This window comes from Cherax quadricarinatus, chromosome 30, assembly GCF_038502225.1.
Source record: "Cherax quadricarinatus isolate ZL_2023a chromosome 30, ASM3850222v1, whole genome shotgun sequence".
NCBI lineage: Eukaryota > Metazoa > Arthropoda > Malacostraca > Decapoda > Parastacidae > Cherax > Cherax quadricarinatus.
In genome coordinates this window covers 31,690,813-31,713,396 of record NC_091321.1, presented here as the reverse complement: position 1 = coordinate 31,713,396, position 22,584 = coordinate 31,690,813, and the positions used below count along the sequence as shown (strand labels likewise).

General features: G+C 39.8%; 1 protein-coding gene across 2 annotated transcripts in view; it reads right to left on the bottom strand.

Moving 5' to 3' along the window:
* LOC128692800 (prestin-like) overlaps nucleotides 1-22,584 on the bottom strand; it is a 268,729-nt gene that overhangs the window by 36,275 nt on the left and 209,870 nt on the right. For both annotated transcript variants that reach the window (XM_070090068.1, XM_070090069.1), the window contains exons 9-11: nucleotides 21,936-22,098; nucleotides 16,593-16,769; nucleotides 521-793 (exon numbers count right to left, since the gene is read on the bottom strand). In XM_070090068.1, coding sequence (XP_069946169.1) covers nucleotides 521-793; nucleotides 16,593-16,769; nucleotides 21,936-22,098 — 613 coding nt within the window. The remainder of the gene's footprint in view (nucleotides 1-520; nucleotides 794-16,592; nucleotides 16,770-21,935; nucleotides 22,099-22,584) is intronic.

Here is a 22,584-nt window from a genome sequence, read left to right as displayed (position 1 = left end):
GTGTGTGTCAATTAGCAAGAACTCATTTAAAATTAAGTCCTTTCTATAATTTTCTCTTAAACTTTTAAAGACATATTTTTTTTTCATTTATGTTATTGTAGAAATTAATAATTTTTTACCAAAAGAGCTTTAGAAAACTTACCTAACCTTATTATAAAAAGCGCAATTTACCTTAGCCTAATCGAAGTAAATATATTTTAGATAAGTTTACAATAATTTCATAATAAACAATTACAATGAAATATGTTTTTTTTCGTTAGGTTCAGAATGATTTTTTGCGAAATTATTGCATTCACAAAATTATTAATTTTTACATTAACATAAATGAAAAAAAATATATTTTTAATCGTATAAGAGAAATTTTTTAGAAAGGACTTAATTTTAAATGAATTCTTACTAACTGACCAAATATAAATATTCGACACGAATAAGCAAAATTGGTCACTGAATTATTAGGAATAAATAGGAATTAATTTATTGAATAATTGTTTAAACAGAGAACACAGAGTAAATTACTTACTATAAAATGTTTACTGACGTCTAAATAATCGTCTGTGTTTGGAACACGACCAAGACGGGCTGTTTTTGGTTTTTGGGAACGGCCAAGAAGAACCAGAAGCGATATTATGATGCCAATCAAGAGGCCGTAATCTATGTCAATGATTACTACGCTAAGAAATGATACAATCCATATCAGTGCATCAGTTCGTGATATAGCCCAGACTTTCTTCAAGTCAAGCACTTGCATAAACATCTCCTTAAGAGCCACCACGATGATACAAGACAGAACACACTGCAAAAAAAATAAAGTAAACATTAAAACCTCGTTGTAATTTTTATTTACATCAGTCCTATATTTTAATGTCTTGTTGTTTAATTTGTTGTTGTTGCCGAGCTGCTCTCCACGAACACCAATAGTATGTAATTTGCGAAGTAACTGTTACACCTCTCTTCATTTAACTCTTACGTTACAATGACATTATCCTCATTCTTCCACCCTTCTCGTAATGTAATCATTCTTCTGCCCTCATCGTAATGTTGCAAGTGATCGATCATGCAGGAAAAATGACTATTACATCACGGCTCTAAAAGGTGAACAAAATAATAACACAGACGTTCCCAGACAGACAGACAGACAGACAGACACACACACACACACACACACACACACACACACACACACACACACACACACACACACACACACGCGCACACACACACACGCACACACACACACACGCACACACACACACACACACACGCACACACACACACACGCACACACACACACACACACACACACGCACACACGCACACACACTCACACACACACACACACTCACACACACCCACACACGCACACACACACGCACCCGCACACACACACACACACACGCACACACACACACACACACACACACCCACACACACACACACACACACGCACACACACTCACACACACACACACACGCACACACACACACACACACACACACACACACACACACACACACACACACACACCTCACTCAAAGGAAAAAGATCTTGGGGTGAGTATAACACCAGGCACATCTCCTGAAGCGCACATCAACCAAATAACTGCTGCAGCATATGGGCGCCTAGCAAACCTCAGAACAGCATTCCGACATCTTAATAAGGAATCGTTCAGGACCCTGTACACCGTATACGTTAGGCCCATATTGGAGTATGCGGCACCAGTTTGGAACCCACACCTAGCCAAGCACGTAAAGAAACTAGAGAAAGTGCAAAGGTTTGCAACAAGACTAGTCCCAGAGCTAAGAGGTATGTCCTACGAGGAGAGGTTAAGGGAAATCAACCTGACGACACTGGAGGACAGGAGAGATAGGGGGGACATGATAACGACATACAAAATACTGAGAGGAATTGACAAGGTGGACAAAGACAGGATGTTCCAGAGATTGGACACAGTAACAAGGGGACACAGTTGGAAGCTGAAGACACAGATGAATCACAGGGATGTTAGGAAGTATTTCTTCAGCCACAGAGTAGTCAGTAAGTGGAATAGTTTGGGAAGCGATGTAGTGGAGGCAGGATCCATACATAGCTTTAAGCAGAGGTATGATAAAGCTCACGGCTCAGGGAGAGTGACCTAGTAGCGATCAGTGAAGAGGCGGGGCCAGGAGCTCGGACTCGACCCCCGCAACCTCAACTAGGTGAGTACACACACACACACACACACACACACACACACACACACACACTGGGCACATCTCCTTAGGGGCACATCAACCAAATAACTGCTACACCATACGGGCAACTGACAAATCAAAGAATAGCATTCCGACATCTTAATAAGGAATCATTCAGGACCTTGTACACTGTGTACGTTAGGCCCATATTGGAGTATGCAACACCCGTTTGGACCCCACACCTAGCCAAGCACGCAAGGAAACTAGATAAAGTGCAAAGGTTTGCAACAAGACTAGTCCCGGAGCTAAGGGGCATGCTCTACGACATATAAAATATTGAGAGGAATTGACAAGGTGGACTGAGACAGGATGTTCCAGAGATGGGACACAGCAACATGGGGTCACAATTAGAAACTGAAGACTCAGACGCGTCACAGGGATGTTAGGAAGTATTTCTTCAGTCATAGAGTTGTCAGGAAGTGGAATAGCCTACCAAGTGATGTAGTGGAGGCAGGAACCATACATAACTTTAAGACGAGGTATGACAAAGCTCAAGAAGCAGAGAGAGGACCTAATAGCGACCAGTGAAGAGGCGGGGCCACAGTGGCATTCTTCTATGTGTACACGACAAAAACCATAGAGGAAAAATGGGATCACTTAAATTCTGGACAACTTACTGATATTGACATTTTCGGTTGGTCTTCACACAGGAAGACATCCAAACATTTAATAATTATAAAAGCCTGAACAAAACATGATAAGTATTATTATCACTAGGGACATGGGTTTCATACAAGTACACAGATTAAAGCAAAATACTTAAAAATATTCAAAACAGAGATTTTAGAGTAATTTTTTCAAAAAAACTTATTTTGATTAGTGGATAGTGTATCAAATATATTCCCAAAGGGTTCTTTTAAGTGTACAGGACAAAAACACGGTCCTAGAGGCTGGATGGCGGGTTTCTTTTTTGACGTACAGTTAGTCTCTCAGACCAGGGGAATGTGATTACTGGGGAGGAGGGGAAAGCTTTTGGACCAAGGGACTGGAGACATGATCTTCGAGGATGGCCTAATGCTGCAAAGATCGTCCACGCATATTCGAGGAAGATTACTTCTACTATATGATCCGGTGACCGCATTGCACAACGACCATAGAAGGTGTCCGGTGGTTCCGTTTCTTCCCAAACCCCGAAAAACAACCAGAGAAGGTTAACTCCTACCTCGGTGTCGCCAGACCGGTTTTCTCAGTTCCGGGAGGAGCTATTTTCTAAGCAATCAGCAGGAAACTTAAGTATTTGGTGAACTTAATAGAAAAAAAATCTTTTTCCCACGGACCCGATGTTGATACTCACTAGATACTGAAAACATTTCCCGTCAGGATTATAAGATTTTTAATCTGTGGATGATCATTGTCTCGTTGCCAGAACCTTTAATACAAACGGGACTGTCCTCCTCAACCTTAAATTGCCCAACCCTGTCAAGCCAAAGAACTATAGACCATTTACCATATCCTCGGTCTTAGATCGGCTGTTCCATTAGATCCTGGCAGCCAGAATTTCCTGAACTATCAATATTGTTATTATTATTATTGTTATTATTATCAGAGATCTCACCATGAAGCCAATAATCCTAAGATATACCTAACAATTATGCAGGAATGTACAGTATATTATGCTGGGACTGCCACATGGGTCCAGGAACACAGAAATGCTGAGGTTAGTGGTCATGTGTGGTCATACCTGTCCTAAGCTCTCTGTGAATTAGCGTGGGGTGTTACCAAGCACCATGGCTTGTAGTGTTTTAGAATCTCTGGTTCAAGTGTTGAAGAAGGAGGTTCTTCTTTTCAGGTGGAAAATAGGAGGCTGAACCTTCGCCTAGTGGGGTTTGGGAGTGAGTGTGAGACGCATTTAGCTGGTAAGGAGGAAATGATCACCAGCAGTGAGAGTGGCAGCCGCTTTAAGTGGCAAGTGGTTCACAGTTCAGGAAGAAGGAAGATAAGGTTTAATAGAGAAGATGTGAAGGTAGGAAATCGATTCTCTGTTCTCCAGGACGAGTGTACTTCAGTGGTTAGTGAGGTTGAAGGTACCACTGATTCCCCTGCTAATCAAGGTAAGAATATTCTAATTGTATGAGATTCTCAGGTAAGATATATGGACCGTGTATTTTGTAACAGAGAGAGAGGGTGTGCCTCCGAGGAGCTGGTGTTGGTGACAGTCAGCAGGTTGGATAATATGTCAGGTAATGGGAACAAGCCAATTATCTGTCTTAGTGCTGGGGTAATGACATTGGGAAGGGCAGGAGACAGGAGCTACTGGATAAGAACAGGTCAGCCATAGAAGTAGTCAGATCTAAGGGAGGGATCCCAGTCATATGTAGCATCTTTCCTAGAAAGGGAGTGGGCAATGAATAGATGTCTAGGGCAATTGGTATAAATTGCTGGCTAGACAGGTACTGCAAGGAACTTGCAATCCCATTCATTGATAACTGGGACAAATTCTATGGCAAACATGATATGTATGCAAGGGATGGGGTTCATCTCTCTGGGGATGGAGTGGTTGCATTAGCCAATTCGATTGAGGGGGTAACTGATTACTTTTCTAGGACTTTAAACTGAGAGATTATGGAGGTATGGGTGTTGTGAGAAACAATCAGGCTGCAGTATTAGGGTTAAAAACAGCAGTTATTACCGGGATACCTCAGGGATATGTTTAAAAGACAATATTCAAAATAGTTGCTAGTAAAGGCAAATCAATTGATCAACAAACAAAGAGAGATAGTAGAGGGCAACGAGTGACTAGCTCCCTTAAGGTTTACTATACAAATAGTAGGAGTCTAAGAAATAAGATAGATGAGCTAAGATTACTTGCAAGTGCAGGTAATATAGATATTATTGGTATAACAGAGACCTGGTTCAACTTGAAAGATAGAGAGATGCCTTCTGAATGCAACATACAGGGTTATAAACTATTCCACACTGATAGGGTCAACAGGAAGGGTGGTGGTGTGGAGATGTATGTCAGAGAAAATTTAAATTGTTGTCTTAGACATGATATAAGATTAGAAACATCGGACACAAAATCTGTTTGGCTACAGTTTCTCAAGGGTCGTGACAAATTAATTTTGGGTGTGATTTATAGCCCCCCAAACCTTGATAGGGAGTGCAGTAAGCTGTTATGGGACGAAATACATAAGGCATCTAGATATGAAAATGTTGTGTTAATATGAGATTTTAACGTCAGACAAATTGATTGGAGCAATACGGCAGGAAATCTTGAGTCTAGTGACTTTCTTGATGCGGTTCAGGATTGGTTTTTAGAACAGTTCGTGACAGAACCAACTAGAGGAAACAATCTGCTTGACTTGGTTCTTGCTAACAAAGAATCACTAATTAATAATCTTGAGGTTAATGATGAGCTTGAGGAAAGCGATCACAAATCACTTTATTTCAATATATTATGGAATTACCCAGGTAACTGCAATCAAGTCTTTGTCCCAGACTTTCGCTTGGGTGATTTGATTTAATGAGACTAAGATATTACCTGGGTGGGCTAAATTGGGATGACCTGACTATGGGTCAGGGAGGTGATCTTCGTTGCCAATATGACGTTTCTTCAGAGCATAGTCTTGCTGCCCAGACAACTTTTGTTCCGAGCAGGGAAATTAGATCTAACAAAAATGATCCAAAATGGATCAACAAGAGATTAAAATATCTCATTGGTCAAAAGAGAGGCATATATAGGCGTATCAAAAGAGGGCAGTTTAGAAATCAATATATTCATATAAAGAGAAAAATAAAAAAAGGAATAAAAGCAAAAAGGAATTATGAGGGTAAGGTCGCAATGGATTCGAAGACTAACGCAAAAGGGTTCTTTCAGGTCTACAGAAGTAAGATTAGGAACAAGATAGGCCCACTTAAGAGTAACCCAGGTCAGATTACTGACAGTGATAAGGATATGTGTGAATTTTTCAATACTTACTTCCTCTCAGTTTTTACCCAGGAAAATACTAGCGAAATTCCTGAAATATTAAATTATGTAGAACAGGACGATAATAAACTATGCACGATTGCGGTAACTAGTGACATGGTCCTCAGACAAATAGAGAAACTAAAACCTAACAAATCCCCAGGCCCTGATGAACTGTTTGCAGTTCACTACAAACTGGCATAGTGCCACATAAGTGGAAAATGGCAAATGTAATACCTATTTACAAGGCAGGTGACAGGTCCTTAGCTTCGAACTATAGACCAATAAGCCTGACCTCCGTAGTGGGAAAATTTATGGAATTAATAATTGCCGAAGCAATTCGTAGTCATCTTGATAGGCATAAACTGATTAATGAATCTCAACACGGTTTTATAAAGGGACGTCATTGACTTACGAATTTACTTATTTTTTTCACTAAGGTATTTGAGAAGATAGATCATGGTAATGAATATGATATTGTGTATATGGACTTCAGAAAGGCTTTCGATAGAGTTCCACATCAGAGGCTATTGAGGAAACTTAAGGCACACGGAATAGGAGGAGAAATATTTTCCTGGGTAGAGGCATGGTTGACAATTAGGCAGCAGAGAGTTTGCATAAATGGGGAGAAATCAGAATGGCCGCACGTCATAATCGGTGTTCCGTCATTGTTGGGCCCGTTGTTGTTCACAATTTACATAAACGACATAGATGAGAGAATAAATAGCGACTTAAGCAAATTTGCTGATGACACCAAAATAGGCACTCCAGGATGATTTGAACAGACTGATGCAATGGTCGGAGAAGTGGCAGATACAGTTTAATATAGACAAATGCAAAGTTCTAAATGTTGGACAGGAAAATAACCATGCCACATATAAACTACATGATATATGACCTTAATACTACTGATTACGAAAAGGATTTAGGAGTTCTGGTTAGCAGTAATCTAAAACCAAGACAACAGTGCGTTAGTGTTCGCAATTAAGCTAACAGAATTCTTGGTTTCATATCAACTCTATATATCCTTGGTTAGGTCTCATTTAGATTATGCAGCACAGTTCTGGTCACCGTATTACAGAATGGATATAAATGCACTGGAAAATGTACAGAAGAGGATGACAAAGTTGATCCCATGTATCAGAAATCTTCCCTATGAGGACTCGAATCTGCACTCTCTCGAAAGGCGTAGAATTAGGGGGGATGTGATCAAGGTGTATAAATGGAAAACAGGAATAAATAAAGATGTAAATAGTGTGCTGAAAATTTCCAGCCAAGACAAAACCCGCAGCAATGGTTTAAATTTGGAAAAATTCAGACTTAGGTACGATATAGGAAATAACTGGTTTGGTAATAGAGCTGTGGATGAGTGGAACAAACTCCCAAGTACAGTTACAGAGGCCAAAACGTTGTGTAGTTTTAGAAATAGGTTAAATAAATACATGAGTGGGTGTGGGTGGGTGTGAGTTGGACCTGACTAGCTTGTGCTACTAGGTATGATGCCGTGCTCCTTCCTTAAGTGGAAGTGACCTTGCTAGGTGGGTCATTGGGCTAATCCGGGTGTGGGGGGCATGGACGTGCTTCGCAAGGGTTAGTAGGCCTGCTGCAGTTGTGTCTTATAATGATGTAAGCTGACATTTCATGCACTGGAACAAATCAGAAATAATCTACAGTGAAGAGAAAAATCTGTACCAATGTATTACAGCATCCTTAACTACTTCCAACATCGCAGAAGAAATGGCTGGTAAAACCATTATCTGCTACTCCTGCACACATAGTAGTCCACGCTGATTCCTGCGTCCACCTGACAGTAATTAAAGGACCTAATGCTATTAACCAAATTTCACCAATGATACGCATTCTCTATTTTACATACTGTTGATTGTTCATTCGCTTGTATTATTGGGAGTGATCAAGATTCCAGAATAGAAACACATTCATGTTGTCGGTATCAATATTGCTTCAACCTGTCGGCATTTATCAGTAATATAATAACGTCTAGCCTATTTTTAGAGCTTTAACGACTAAGTAACAGATTGCTCTAGTATTTTCATGTGTATATCCTTTCTTAATCGGAATTTATCCAGCTTGAATCCATTGGTCGCGTGTTTCCTTGGTCAGATATTAGTATCACTTTATTCACATCGTCTTTGTTTAAACCTTCCTTGAGCTTGCATAATAAAGACAGATCTACCCACATTTTATGTTTGCCAAGGAAGTGTAGGTTAGGAGCTCTAAATCTCTTCGAACGCAAGTTTTTTTTATACAGTGGATTGATTTCGTCAGCTTACTCTATATGTTCTCTAATGCAGTGGTATCCATTCTGTAGAATGACAAAAAATAAAAATCCTGTTACTAACATTTCTTGATAGAAATTCAAGTAATGAATTCAAGAACACGTTTAGACACTGCTGTATTGGCTTCAGATTTATACATATCATAACTCCCACGTCATTTCTACATTATATTTACATCTGCCATCTATCGGATTTGTGAAGGATTACTCAGCCCTGTAACAACTTCAGACAGTATTACTCAGGCTGGCTCCTCCTCAGGAAAATTAATGAATAGAAAAAGAAATAATAATTCACAAAGATAAACACTTTATTATTTATTAAATCAAACATAAAACAATAAAACATGAAAGGTATATCCTATTTGAAAGAAAAATGAAAAATGAAAAGAATAAAATAACATTTGAACTCAACGCTCTAAAGGAGATTGGTTAAAAGCTTCACTTTTGACCAATAATAAACTTAGTCCTTTCAGTCTTGCTCTAGGTTGACTGTTGTAATAATCACCACGTCTTTTGAGTATTGTACACTGCCATGGAGAGTGATTATTTAAGCAGTGGGTAACCTGTCTATCTTTTCAGCTTGGATGACAGTGAGGGTCACCTGTCAGATATTAATCTACAGGGGTGTCTGGTGTTGGTGACACTGTTGTTGAAATCGTAGCCGTTGCTGATGATGGGGTGGGGGGGGTCGCAGGTGTTGGTGACCATCCACTCGCTAGTTCTTCACAGTATAACAGTGAGTAGTATCCCGATGACAGGAAAGCAGGTTCTTTACCGCTGCAATGATGTGGGGTTACGTCATGCAATTTCATACAGGTGCACAGGTACTTAAATGCAAAATGGGGAAGTCTCTGGACGTTAGTCCTTCTCCTGTTCTTCTCGTTGAATGACAGGTGACCCTCACTGTCATCCAAGCTGAATTTTTTTTTATTATAATCAAAAAGAAGCGCTAAGCCACAAGGGCTATACAGCATCCAAGCTGAAAAGATAGACAGGTTACCCACTGCTTAAATAATCACTCTCCATGGCAGTGTACAATACTCAAAAGACGTGGTGATTATTACAACAGTCAACCTAGAGCAAGACTGAAAGGAATAAGTTTATTATTGGTCAAAAGTGAAGCTTTTAACCAATAAATCCACTAGAATACAAGGCAGGCATGTACTTACAGTAGTGTTGGGAGCTGTGAGTCGAGTGATTTACTGTTTGACCAGAGCCCCACACGTCACCTTTCGGGGGGGGGGGAAAGGGAGGGGAAGGGATAGTGGGAGCTGGACTGACCCTACCTTAACAAGCAGCCGGCAGTCAAACTATCACTTTCAGGGAGGGGGAAAAAGGCGGGAAAAACGGGAGCTTGACTTACCCTACCTTAACTAGTAGCCGGCAGTGAAACTATCACTTTCGGGGAGGGGGAAGAAAGGCGGGAGCTTGACTTGCCCTACCTTAACTAGTAGCCGGCAATGAAACTATTGTTACTATATCGCTACTCCTATCTATTGAACTTTTCCCTCACACTCCCCCATACCAAGACTTATAGTCAAGGAGTATAAGAAGAATAGGCGAGGAAAAAGTTCTAACATGTGGAAGTCGCGTAAGGCAACAAATCTTCTCTTGACTGTCGCGACTTAACCAGTCAGAGAAATAATTGGATGAACCATTGATATGCACAATATGGAACTTAAAAGCCTGGAGTGCCAATGCCCACCTCAAGAGGCGACTGTTGGTTCCCTTAAAAGTTTCTAGGTATATCAAAGGTTTGTGGTCCGTTTCTAAAATGAATTCTTTTCCCAGCAAATAAAATTTAAGTTTGGAGATACCCCACACAAGGGCTAAACATTCCTTTTCTATTGTGGAGTATCTTGTTTCTGCGGGAAGGAGTTTCCGGCTTAGGAAGCATACAGGGAAGGGAGTACCATCATGGTATTGTAGTAACACCGCACCTAAGCCAGTATTGGAGGCATCAGTTCTCAAACAAAATGTTTTATTAATATCAGGAATCTTAAGTATAGGGTCTTTCGAAAAGATACTTTTAATCTCATTAAACTTATCCCGAGCTATGTCGGAAAGTTCAAGAGGTTCCTTCACAGACTTTTTAAGGAAGTCGGATAAGATGCCTGTAAGATCAGTAAGGTTCGGGATAAACCGTGCATAAAAATTTACAGAACCAAGAAAGCTTCGCATGAGCTTCTTGGTTTTGGGGAATTTAAATTCTAATAAAGCTTTGATCTTACTGGGGAGAGGCTGCAGAGAGTTATTAGAAAGTATCAGTCCAAGATATCTAATCTTGTTATACCCAAGGAAGCATTTCTTCGGCTTGGCAGTGAGGCCATGTGAGCGTAACCTACGCAAAACTGATGTTAATGTTTGGATATGTTCGCCCCACGTAGATGTCATTACGTAAATGTTATCAAAATAAACTGAAACATTTGGCATATTACCCAAGACCTTTCTCATCAGTCTCACGTAGGTAGCACAGGCAGTTACCAAACCGAAGGGCATAGTTCTATACTGCATCAGTCCTTGGTGTGTAGGAAAAGCGGTGTACTGCTTAGAAGAAGGATCTAACATTACTTGATGATATGCCTGTGCAATATCAATCTCTGAAAAGAAGGAAGCGTCATAAAATTTGTGTAGATCGCTATCTATTAAGGGCATAGGCTCAGCATCCCACCGAGTTATAGCATTAAGGCCTCTGAAGTCAATAGCAAGTCTATATGAATTATCCTCCTTCTTAACCATGACTACTGGTGAGCAATATGCAGATACTGAAGGTTCAATGATCTTTAGTTTTAATAATTTGTCTACCTCTCGGTCAAATGCATCCCTAAGGTGAACTGGAACTGGGTATAATTTCCGTTTGATAGGATTGTCCGTCACTAAGTCAATCTTATGGACTACCGTGGAGGTAACACCTGGAATATCAGTAAAGACGTCTGAAAAGTTACTCACACATTGAAGTAGTTCATGTCTCTTATGGTCATCCAAAGATTCATTAATATTAATGTTGGTTGCGTCCGAGTGGTCAAGAGTCACCAAGTCATGTAGTTCTTCATCATAGTCTAAGTTAGAGGTGTCAATTATGCACACCTTACATTCTTCAGTTGTCTTATCAAGTTCGTGTGGAAAAACTAAGTCAAAGTTATTAAGGCAGTTAACCGAATTTCTTCGGTAATATTTCTTAAGGATGTTGATATGATAAAGCTTAGGTTTCCCCTTGACTTCTATGAGGTAGTCAACTTTCCCACAAATTTTTAATACCTTATACGGACCTTTCCATGCTACTAATAATTTATTTGACTTAATCGGCAAAAGTACAAGAACTTCATCCCCTACGTTAAAACTTCTCCTCTGACTTTTGGAATCAAAATAGGTTTTGTACTGGTCCATTGACAAACTTAGGTTTTTCGAAACTATGTCAGAGGTCTCCTCAAGTTTGGATCTAAGGTCAAGGAGAAACTGGTAAGAAGACTGAACCTCAGCATTTACCTCCTCATTAGTCCATAAGTCATGAAGGATGGACAATGGGCCTCTGGCCTGTCTACCATAGAGAAGTTCAAAAGGTGAAAACCCCAAAGAGTCACTGGGAACTTCCCTCATGGCAAACAAAGCACAGGGTAGGTAACGATGCCACTCCTTAGGTTTAAGGGAGCAAAGTTTCCTTAAAATGGACTTGAGAATCGAATGCTGGCGCTCAATCCTCCCATTACAGCTGGGATGATAGGGTGTGGTGAAGAGAGGCTTCACTCCCAGAAGTTGGTAGAGATGTTGCATTAAGTCAGATGTGAATTGTGTCCCACGGTCAGACAAAATTTCTCTAGGGATGCCCACTCTGGAGAAGATGGACAAAAGGGCTTCAGCCACCTCTGTAGTAGTTATGGTCTTTAAGGGAACGGCTTCAGGGAAACTCGAAGCATAATCAACTAATGTTAATATATATCTATGTCCCCCAGATGAAAGTGGAGATAAAGGACCAACGATGTCAATAGCTACTCTTTCAAAAGGTACCATAAAGACTGGCATTTTGACCATAGGTACTCGCCTGGTACCTCGGGAGGATGACAGTTGGCAAACTTTACACGATCTACAATAAGTAGTGACATCTGAGGACATTTTAGGCCAAAAATAGGTTTCCCTAATTTTATTTAAAGTTTTACGATGCGAGAAATGTCCGGCCACTGGCAGGTCATGAGCCATTTTAAGAACAGTCTCTCTGCATTGACTTGGAACAACTAAGATGGAATAGTCTATCTCATCTGAATTTAATTTGAATACTGACTTGTACAAGATACCTTTTATATATTCAAATTTATATGAAAAGTTTTTCCTTTGGATCACTTGATTTTGTTTAGCGGCATTATGGCAATTCTGAAGAGAAGGGCAATTACGTTGTAAATTGACAAAGGAGTCCTTCGATATATCTAAAGGCTTAAAGTCAGGGAAAATCAAAGGATGGACAGTAGGGGAAGCCTGGGCTTTGGTCTGAGCCCTAGTCAAGACATTTATGGTATCGGAGGTGATACCTTCACTTTCATCTAACAAGTGAACCGGTGATCCTACTACCTCGCTTTCGAGAGTAGCATCACTGGTTTTTAATCCCACATGAATCTCACGAGACATTGTCTCATCTGAACTTTCGAGGGGCTTCTCCGACTCTACAAGAAGAGGATCTGAAACACTTATATCCATCTTTGGTGATGAAAGGTCAACCTCAGAAGGAAGAATGGCACCTTTAACATTACCTATTAGTACGGAGCAAGAAGTGATGGGAGCTAGTACGGCTTCAGACCAACCTGTGAACCATTTAGACCTAATGTAACAACGGATGGTAGGAAAAGTGTCTGTACGGCCCAAGTAGTCTGAAAGTATAGCAGAGGAATGAGTTTCTTTAAGATTAGGGAACAGCTTATCAGAAATTACTATACATGTGCATCCAGTGTCTCGTAAAATGGTAGATACATTAAGTCCATTAACTGTTCCTGAACAGAAGGGTGCTTGGTCATTACAGTCTTTAAAACATCTTCCAACTTTTTGGACCTTCTTAGGACAATCTGGACGTTTATGTCCCTTAACACCACACAAATGACAAACAGGAATAAAAGAAGTCATTTTACTTTCCACTAGAGGCTTTGATTTCTTAAGGTCTGATGAACCCTTGCCCTTAGGGTTCGATCCCTTTAGGTCTTTATAGGAATTGTGAGCCTCAGCATACAGGTCAGCAGCCTCAGCAACTTCCTCAGCTTTAATCAGGTTACGTTCTCTAATGAATGTTCGTATCTGGTGAGGAAGAGCTGTCAGGAACTGGTCAGCAACCATGAAGTCTCGAAGAGATTCATAACTGTGATCAATTCCTGAACTCTCTATCCAAAAGTCGAACAAACGAAAGAGTGTTACCTGTAACTGTTGAAAGTTCTGGCCAGGCTGTAAGGTGGCATACCTGAAATCTTTCCTGTAAGAATTAGTGGTTTTTTGATATGCTTTAAGGATTGCCTTTTTCAGTAGGTTATAATTACATATGATATCCTGCGACAAAGTTGCATAGATATTTAAGGCTGTACCAGAAAATAACATTCCTAACCTGGTAGCCCAGGTGTCAGCAGGCCATTCACAGAGGGTAGCGGTATTTTCAAACCTGATAATGTAAGAAGTTATGTCTTCCCCCTCTGTGAAGGGAGGTAAATTAGGTGTTGGAATATGTGTACTAGCTGCACGTTGTTCCATTACTCCTTCCTCTAATTGTTGTTGTGTAAAAGTTAACTTTTTATTCTCTAATTCAAGGCGAGATTTTTCGAGCTCGCGATCCTTTTCTCTTTCCTCAAGTTCTCTTAATTTAACTTGTTCTTCACGTATCTTAGCTTGTTCCTCACGTTCCCGAGCTCTTTCCTCACGATCAAGTCTATCACGCTCTTTTTGGTCTTCTCGCTCTCTTTCTAACTGTCTTTCTCGGATTTCTCTCTCAATTCTCTCTCTCTCCTTTTTCTCTTCTCTTTCGATTCTCTCTCTCTCCTTATTCTCTTCTCTTTCCCTTTCTAACTGTCTTTCTTCTCTCTCAATTCTCTCTCTTTCAAGTCTTTCCTGGATCTTAGCACTAATGAAAGATTCTAAATTTTTCCCTGTTATTCCTAACTTACTTCCAGCGTTCATCCAAAACTGGTATTCATCCATACTTGCAAGAATAACTTAAACTATCAGGGGAAATGAAACGGGTATTAAAGAAAACGGAGGGTTCAATTCCTGCTCCGCTCAAACTGTAAATAAACCAGAGGGCTCGATCCCTGCTTCAATTAAACAATATGTATTAACGAAAACGAAGGGTTCTATGCCGGCTCCGAGCAAACAGTAAGTAGAATGGGGTCACTTGACCATCCAATCTTCTCACCAACAAATCAAGAGTGTCCTATGACAGTTCCCTTGATATAATAAAGAGCTCAATGAAACAAGTTGTCACTGGAAAATCTCGGGTCCCTAGAGTCTAATCCTCCAAAGTGTTTCAAGCTCACATGAAAAAGTGGCAGAATTAACTATTATATCCTGCCTGACTTGACTTACAATAAATTGAGACTATAACAATCACCAAATCTTTTAAATACCTGTACTGTAGTCCTACCATAGAGAATGATTACTCATGGCTGGTGGTAACCGTCTGTGGTATGCAGCGTTGAAGTTCCAATGGTAGATTCGAGATGGAGTTGAATCTTGATTCAGTAGAGTTGATCCTGGCAAGGTCGCCACTTGTGAAGGCTTACTCAGCCCTGTAACAACTTCAGACAGTATTACTCAGGCTGGCTCCTCCTCAGGAAAATTAATGAATAGAAATAGAAATAATAATTCACTAAGATAAACACTTTATTATTTATTAAATCAAATATAAAACAATAAAACATGAAAGGTATATCCTATTTGAAAGAGAAATGAAAAATGAAATGAATAAAATAACATTTGAACTCAACGCTAATATCTACAGGGGTGTCTGGTGTTGGTGACACTGTTGTTGAAATCGTAGCCGTTGCTGATGATGGGGGGGGGGTCGCAGGTGTTGGTGACCATCCACTGGCTAGTTCTTCACAGTATACCAGTGAGTAATCTCTCCCGATGACAGGAAAGCAGGTTCTTTACCGCTGCAATGATGTGGGGTTACGTCCTGCAATTTCATACAGGTGCACAGGTACTTAAATGCAAAATGGGGAAGTCTCTGGACGTTAGTCCTTCTCCTGTTCTTCTCGTTGATTGACAGGTGACCCTCACTGTCATCCAAGCTGAAAAGATAGACAGGTTACCCACTGCTTAAATAATCACTCTCCATGGCAGTGTACAATACTCAAAAGACGTGGTGATTATTACAACAGTCAACCTAGAGCAAGACTGAAAGGACTAAGTTTATTATTGGTCAAAAGTGAAGCTTTTAACCAATAAATCCACTAGAATACAAGGCAGGCATGTACTTACAGTAGTGTTGGGAGCTGTGAGTCAAGTGATTTACTGTTTGACCAGAGCCCCACACGTCACCTTTAGGGGGGGGGGGGAAGAGGGAGGGGAAGGGATAGCTGGAGCTAGACTGACCCTACCTTAACAAGCAGCCGGCAGTCAACTACTATCACTTTCAGGGAGGGGGAAAAAAGGCGGGAAAAACGGGAGCTTGACTTACCCTACCTTAACTAGTAGCCGGCAGTGAAACTATCACTTTCGGGGAGGGGGAAGAAAGGCGGGAGCTTGACTTGCCCTACCTTAACTAGTAGCCGGCAATGAAACTATTGTTACTATATCGCTACTCCTATCTATTGAACTTTTCCCTCACATTGTGACCAGAGAACTCTCGCCTGTTCCAATATTTACAGGAACCTTTCCCTAGAAAGAGTGCGCCAGCATTGAAAATTTAAAATGGGTTACCATTCAACGAATGTTAAAGGACTTTCTTCTTCTGAGGTTAAAAATGCATCTTGGTCGCATAGCTACCAAAATACAAAAGAAAAGTAAAATAATAATATAATGATTTTATAAGTATAAAACTCAAAGGTTATCAATACATTTATGGCATTTGGCATTTATTAATACACTTAGAAATAACTGAGTTGCAATAAATTCTCTTTAAATTATATAAATGGAAAAATTAGGAGAAATTCATTATATATATTTTTGAAATAAATAAAACAGTATACTCACATTAGGGAGAGTCTCAAACAAGGGTCCAAGAAACAGCAAGACAAACACCAACACAAAACAGCAGATTAGTGAAGTTAACTGCGTCATACAACCTGCAGCTTCCTGAATCAGTGACCGAGCGAGTGACACAGCTATGGGAGCACAGCCGAAGAATGATCCAAAAATATTGCTTGCACCCTGGGGAGACGTATCACAAAGAAATATGTAAATAATACGAATATATGTTAGATTTCAGAAATCGTACAAAGAATTTTAATGAACATCACGGCGGGAAAGTAATGTTTATGATATGTTCAACTATGTAAGCTTTCTCAAGTTTGCTAATACTGGTATCAGCATTTACTGCATTGAAGATTGAGGCACTTATGCAATATTATGGGAATCTTTATTAAGGAAACGTATCGCCATACAGTGGCTTCATCAGTTCAATACAAAGCAGAAAGGTGTAAGGGGAGGAGGAGTTGAGGTAATCAGTTCCTCAAGTGTCCAGATAATGTATGACAACATAAATGCTTAACGGATGAGAGAGAGAGAGAGAGAGAGAGGAGAGAAGGAGAGAGAGAGAGAGAGAGAGAGAGAGAGAGAGAGAGAGAGAGAGAGAGAGAGAGAGAGAGAGAGAGAGAGAGAGAGAGGAGAGAAGGAGAGAGAGAGAGAGAGAGAGAGAGAGAGAGAGAGAGAGAGAGAGAGAGAGAGAGAGAGAGAGAGAGAGAGAGAGAGAGAGAGAGAGAGAGAGAGAGAGAGAGAGAGAAAGAGAGAGAGAGAGAGAGAGAATAAACAGAAGAGAGGAAAATTTTAAAGTTGAGGCTACCTACATTATACACATGTGTACCACATGGGTATCTTTATATAAAAGACGTTTCGCCCATCAAGGGCTTTATCGGTCTAGTACAGACATGGGATGTCATTTATCTTCCTGAATTATGAGCGAAATAATACAATGTGAAAATCTGTTTCATTTATTTTTCATTGTCGATTATCTTCCCAGAATTAGTGTTCAGTTGACTTCAATTTTCTCTAATAATTGTTCAATATAACTGGAAAATAACCTTTCATATTTGTCTTTTATTCCTTTATAATTTTAATTTCATAGTCTCGTTTATCTTTCCTTATCCCTTTTTGATATCTTTTTTAATATAAAAATATTGGTTTACGAGGAGATTCACTCTCTTCTTCATTGATAAGCCATTAAATTCTTTTCTTTATTCCCAGATGTTTTAAATTATCGTTCATCTATTTTGGACCATTTTTATTCGATTTTAATTTTCTAAAGATAATATATGTTCTTTGCTAGTATTTAGAAACATATCGTATTGATAATTCTGTTCATTACCTCAGTCAACACATGACAGGTGTTGTCAGTATTGTCCTTACTGTTGTATTAAATTCAATGTTAAATGGTGACCTGGTGGTTAACGCTCTCGCTTCACACGGCGAGGGCCTGGGTTCGATTCCCAGCCAGAGTAGAAACATTGGACGTGTTTCTTTCCACCTGTTGTCTATGTTCCCCATCAGTAAAATGGGTACCTGGGTGTTAGTCGACTGGTGTGGGTCGCATCCCGGAACACTGACCTAATTTGCCCGAAATGCCTCCGGAGCATAACAAGGGACTTTCTATATAGTAATATGTCATTGTAATCAGCTAGGACTGTATACCCTGTACATGTACTTGTAGTAAAATAAAGATATTATATTATTATTATTACTTGCATCACACTTTTCCGAAATCATCAGACTGTTTACAAAAATCTTTGAATCTGCCAGATCCAAATCAAGCAGGTTATTGTCTGGACTACCTCAAGGAAGTCGCTTGACTCATGAATCCTGATCAAGGAATTCCAGCAATATTAGTTAAAATTAAATTTCCCTGTAATTATTACCTTTTCATGAAGTTTAGAGACTTTTAGAATTTCGTCCCAGGGAAATCTCCCTTTTTTTACTTCTATGTTTAGTGGTCTGTAATGAACGCCTCGAATAAAATATATATTTTCCTCAGGAATTTGCCTCCATGTAAATTCGATTTATGGGGCTACTCCATACACTTTAGTATTGTGTAAATCTTTATGAATAATTTTCAACCTTATACACTGCATTCGGCAGGCATGTTTAAATTAATTAAATCAAATCATGTTTCAGTAAGTGCTATTATTTCTATTTAATTTGCATGTAATCAAAATTTGCTAGTAAATTTTGTTCCTACATCTACGACTACTAGTATAAAAGATTATGAAACCCTTTTCTTGCATCTTCCCTCTGTTCTTCTTCCTCTCTTACTTTTTTTCTATACTAGTCAAACTACAGATAATTAAGGCAGACAGAAAAATACTTCTGGATGTACCTGGACAAGGACAGGATAAGAAAGTAGCAGAAACACTGAAAGACAGTACTACGACTAGAGGTGGGCAGGAGAGACAGATATGGAAGTTCAGTCTCCGGGGGAATGTCGGACACACCCACACACAGATTCCTCTCCTGAAGACCCAGCCCACCCTCTCCCTCCAATACAAGTATATCTCACCCCAAAACCCCCTTCCTACAACCACAGTCCCCTCTGCACAATGCATGTATCTTCCTCTCAAATGCCTCTTACCCCAGCCCCCCAGGCATCCATGCCCCAATTCATTCCAATTTACTGAGAGGTGGTAATGGAGAACTTCATGCAACAACCTATTAAAAACATCCAGTGAGAAAGGAAAAGATGAACCAGCAAGGCTGGACCTTGTATTAACCCTGAGTCGTTTTGACATAGGGCGATATTACATCTGAAATGCCCTTTGTTGCTAGAATCCGTATGGTCCTGAGTTGCTTGTGGAGGTAAACGTGGAGGGGTTTACAGAGACATCAGACAACTCCTGAATAAGATGCAGTGAGAAAGAAAACTAGAGGGAAAGACAGTGAATGAGATAATGTAGTATGTGGCCGTAAAGTGTAAGGAAGAAGTGGAGAAATTCTTACCCAGGATCAAAAGAAGCAATGTGAAGAACAAAATGATCCCATGGTTAGTCAGCGGTGCAGAGGCCATAGCTAAATGTTCTAAAGTATAAACAAAATAGAAGGCAAAGAACTCAGGAAAACAAGGAATTGAGGCGAAGAGCCAAGAAATTTGCAAGGAGTTCAGTAAGAAATTTAGGGAGGCATTTTTAGAGAAGACAGAAAGACTACTAGCAAATCGAAGTAGCAAAGTGCACCAGCAAGTGCTGAACATAATGCATATAACTGATGTTGGTTCAGGTAAGAATTATCAGGAAACAGTACAGGCATTTCCTAACGCGGGTCTTAGTGATATAATGACCCGCCACTGGAGCTTTTGACCATATGACAGAGGCCTAAAAAATATTTATATTAACTATTGTACAATTGAGGAAAATGTTATGTGAGATATACTGCGAAGGCAGTGTGACGATAATATCTTCCTTGAGTCCTTAGATGGTTCCATTAGAAACAATCTTCAACAACTCTATTGGCAATGTTCAACTGCCAGAAATGTGGAGGACAGCAAATAACTCCCAATGATATAGAGAGGAGACAGACAGATGGTAAATATAGTAATTCTACAACACGGTAACAGAAGTTAGGTAGGAGAGTGAGGGATGGGTAGGCTGCATCTTCTTGGACTGTAGAAAGGCTTTTGACACAGGACCACAGAAGGGACTGATACAAAAGATAGAAAAACACGCAGGAATAACAGCATAAGCAATAAAATAATTCAAGGCATTTTTAACAGGAAAGAAACAACGAGTGATTTTCCGTGCAGCGGTGCTGTAATGGGTGCATGTGACGCGTGGGGTTTCACAAATATCAGTACTATTTCTTGTATATGTGAAATACAGGACTGAAGCGACATTCAGAGGTATCCCTGTTCGCAAATGATGTGAAACTTATGAGGAGAATACAAGTAGATGAAGACCAGGAAATTCTCCAAATGAATCTGGACAGGATGCAGGTCTCGTGTTACACGTGGCTAATGGAATTTAATCTCAGCCAGCGCAGAGCAATGAAGTTTGGGAAGGGTAAAGAAAACTGCAGAGGAAATGCTGGCTCGGGTTCAGGTGGGCAAAGACTGTAAACCTCACTCTAGGAGAAGGATCTTGGGGTGAGTATTGTTCCAAGCATATCATATGAGATGCATCTCTAACAAATAACTGCTGCAGTAACTGCGCATGTGACAAATCTACAGGAAGACTAGCTTTTAGGAATGTAAGAAGGAGTCATTCACAACACCGTATAAAGTGAATGTCAGGCTCATAATGGAGTATGAAGTACCAGTAAGGAATCCAAACCTGGTCAAGCACATCAAGAAATGGGAAAAAGTGAAGAGGTTTGCTTAATGGCACTTAAGGATAGAAGGACTAGGGATGGTAGGTTAACAACGTTCAAAATACTGAGATGAATTGATAGGGTGGACAAGGATAGTTAGTTTGAGAGACGGGCAACAGGAACACGAGGGTACCGCTTGAAGGAGGCAGTGCACATGAGTCACAGAGATGTTAGGAAATATTTCATCAGCCTTAGAGCGGCCAAGAAGTGGAACGACATGAAGAATGAAGTGGTAGGAGACAGGATCCATACGCTGCTTTAAGAAGAGGTATGATAAGACTCTCGAGACAAGGAGAGGGTGAATCTAATACAACCAGCGATGAAGTGGGACCAGGATCTGAGACATGATCCTTGCAACCACATGTAAGTGAGTACGTATAGGATAATACGCACACACACGCACTCGTACAAAGTGTAAGACTGCAACTGATTCTGTATTTCACAAGAGAGTGGAGCTTAAACTTAAGGAGCAGAATGAAATAACAAGGAATGTACTCCAGTGGGAAAGGAGATAAAAAGCGATTCTTTGAGAAGAAGAGATATCAGAATGAGTATGAGTAACAAGCGGGGTTTCTCAAGGATAGGTATTGGAACCAGTGCTCTTTCAGGTATGTGGGAATAACATACCTTAAAAAATCGAGACAGATGGATCCCTCTTTCAAGATAATGTAAAATTAGAGAGTAAAATAAAAGTCGATAAAGACAAGGAAAAGCTGCAAATGCATTTGGACCAACCACAAAATTGGTTACACAAAAAGTTACTTGAATTTAGCTCAAGAAAATGCAAGATTATGAAAATTGAGAAAGGATAAGAAGATCGAAAAAAATGGTGTAGACTCACGGGGACAAAGGCTGCAGACCTCTCCTAAGGAGAAAGACGTAGAAGTGAGCATAGTGTAAAGTACGATAAACACATACATAGGGAATAAAGTATCGATGACTAGTTACATGTAGCTTGAATGACCTCTCGTGTAGTAGATATAGTTTTAATTCCATTATTCAAACAAAAAGAGACATAAATTAACATACCATAGCATAAAGTTCTTGATTTGCATCAATACTATAGTTGTATTTTTTGGCAAATATCCTGGCCATAGAGATAGACAAGGTGTAAGCAACAATACTAATAACAGTGGAATCAACAGCTACCGCAGGCAGGAGCTCGAAAGGTGGTGACGAAGGCTCAGGTAACCTGTAAGGAAAACATAACATTAGTTCCTAGACGTAAGAGTAATTCACCTAAGATTCAAATTCCTGGTATAATAAAATTCAATGTTAGAAAGAACTTTTTATCTTTAAAATTGCGACAAAAACTAAAATAATTAAAAAAATTATGATATTTTTTCTTCAGAACTGTTTCTTTTGACACCACAAACACTAACAAGTGAGTGAAATGGTATTATTGTCCGGCACATCTTTTATCTATATGTTTCTTTTGGAGTGCAGAACATCAATGTTGTTATCTGGCTGCTTCCAGGTTACCAGCCCAGCGCTATAGTCCTGTACTATGGAGGATCATTTAACTAGTATGAGATGTTTGTCAGCCACAAGTGTGACTCAACACATGGATTTTAACAGAGTATCACCCGACAAATGTGTCTTTTTAAAGCACTGAGCATTGTGCTAAAAATCTGTAATAAAAAGCTTTTAAATCATTCGAGTGTTTTGAGAATCAACA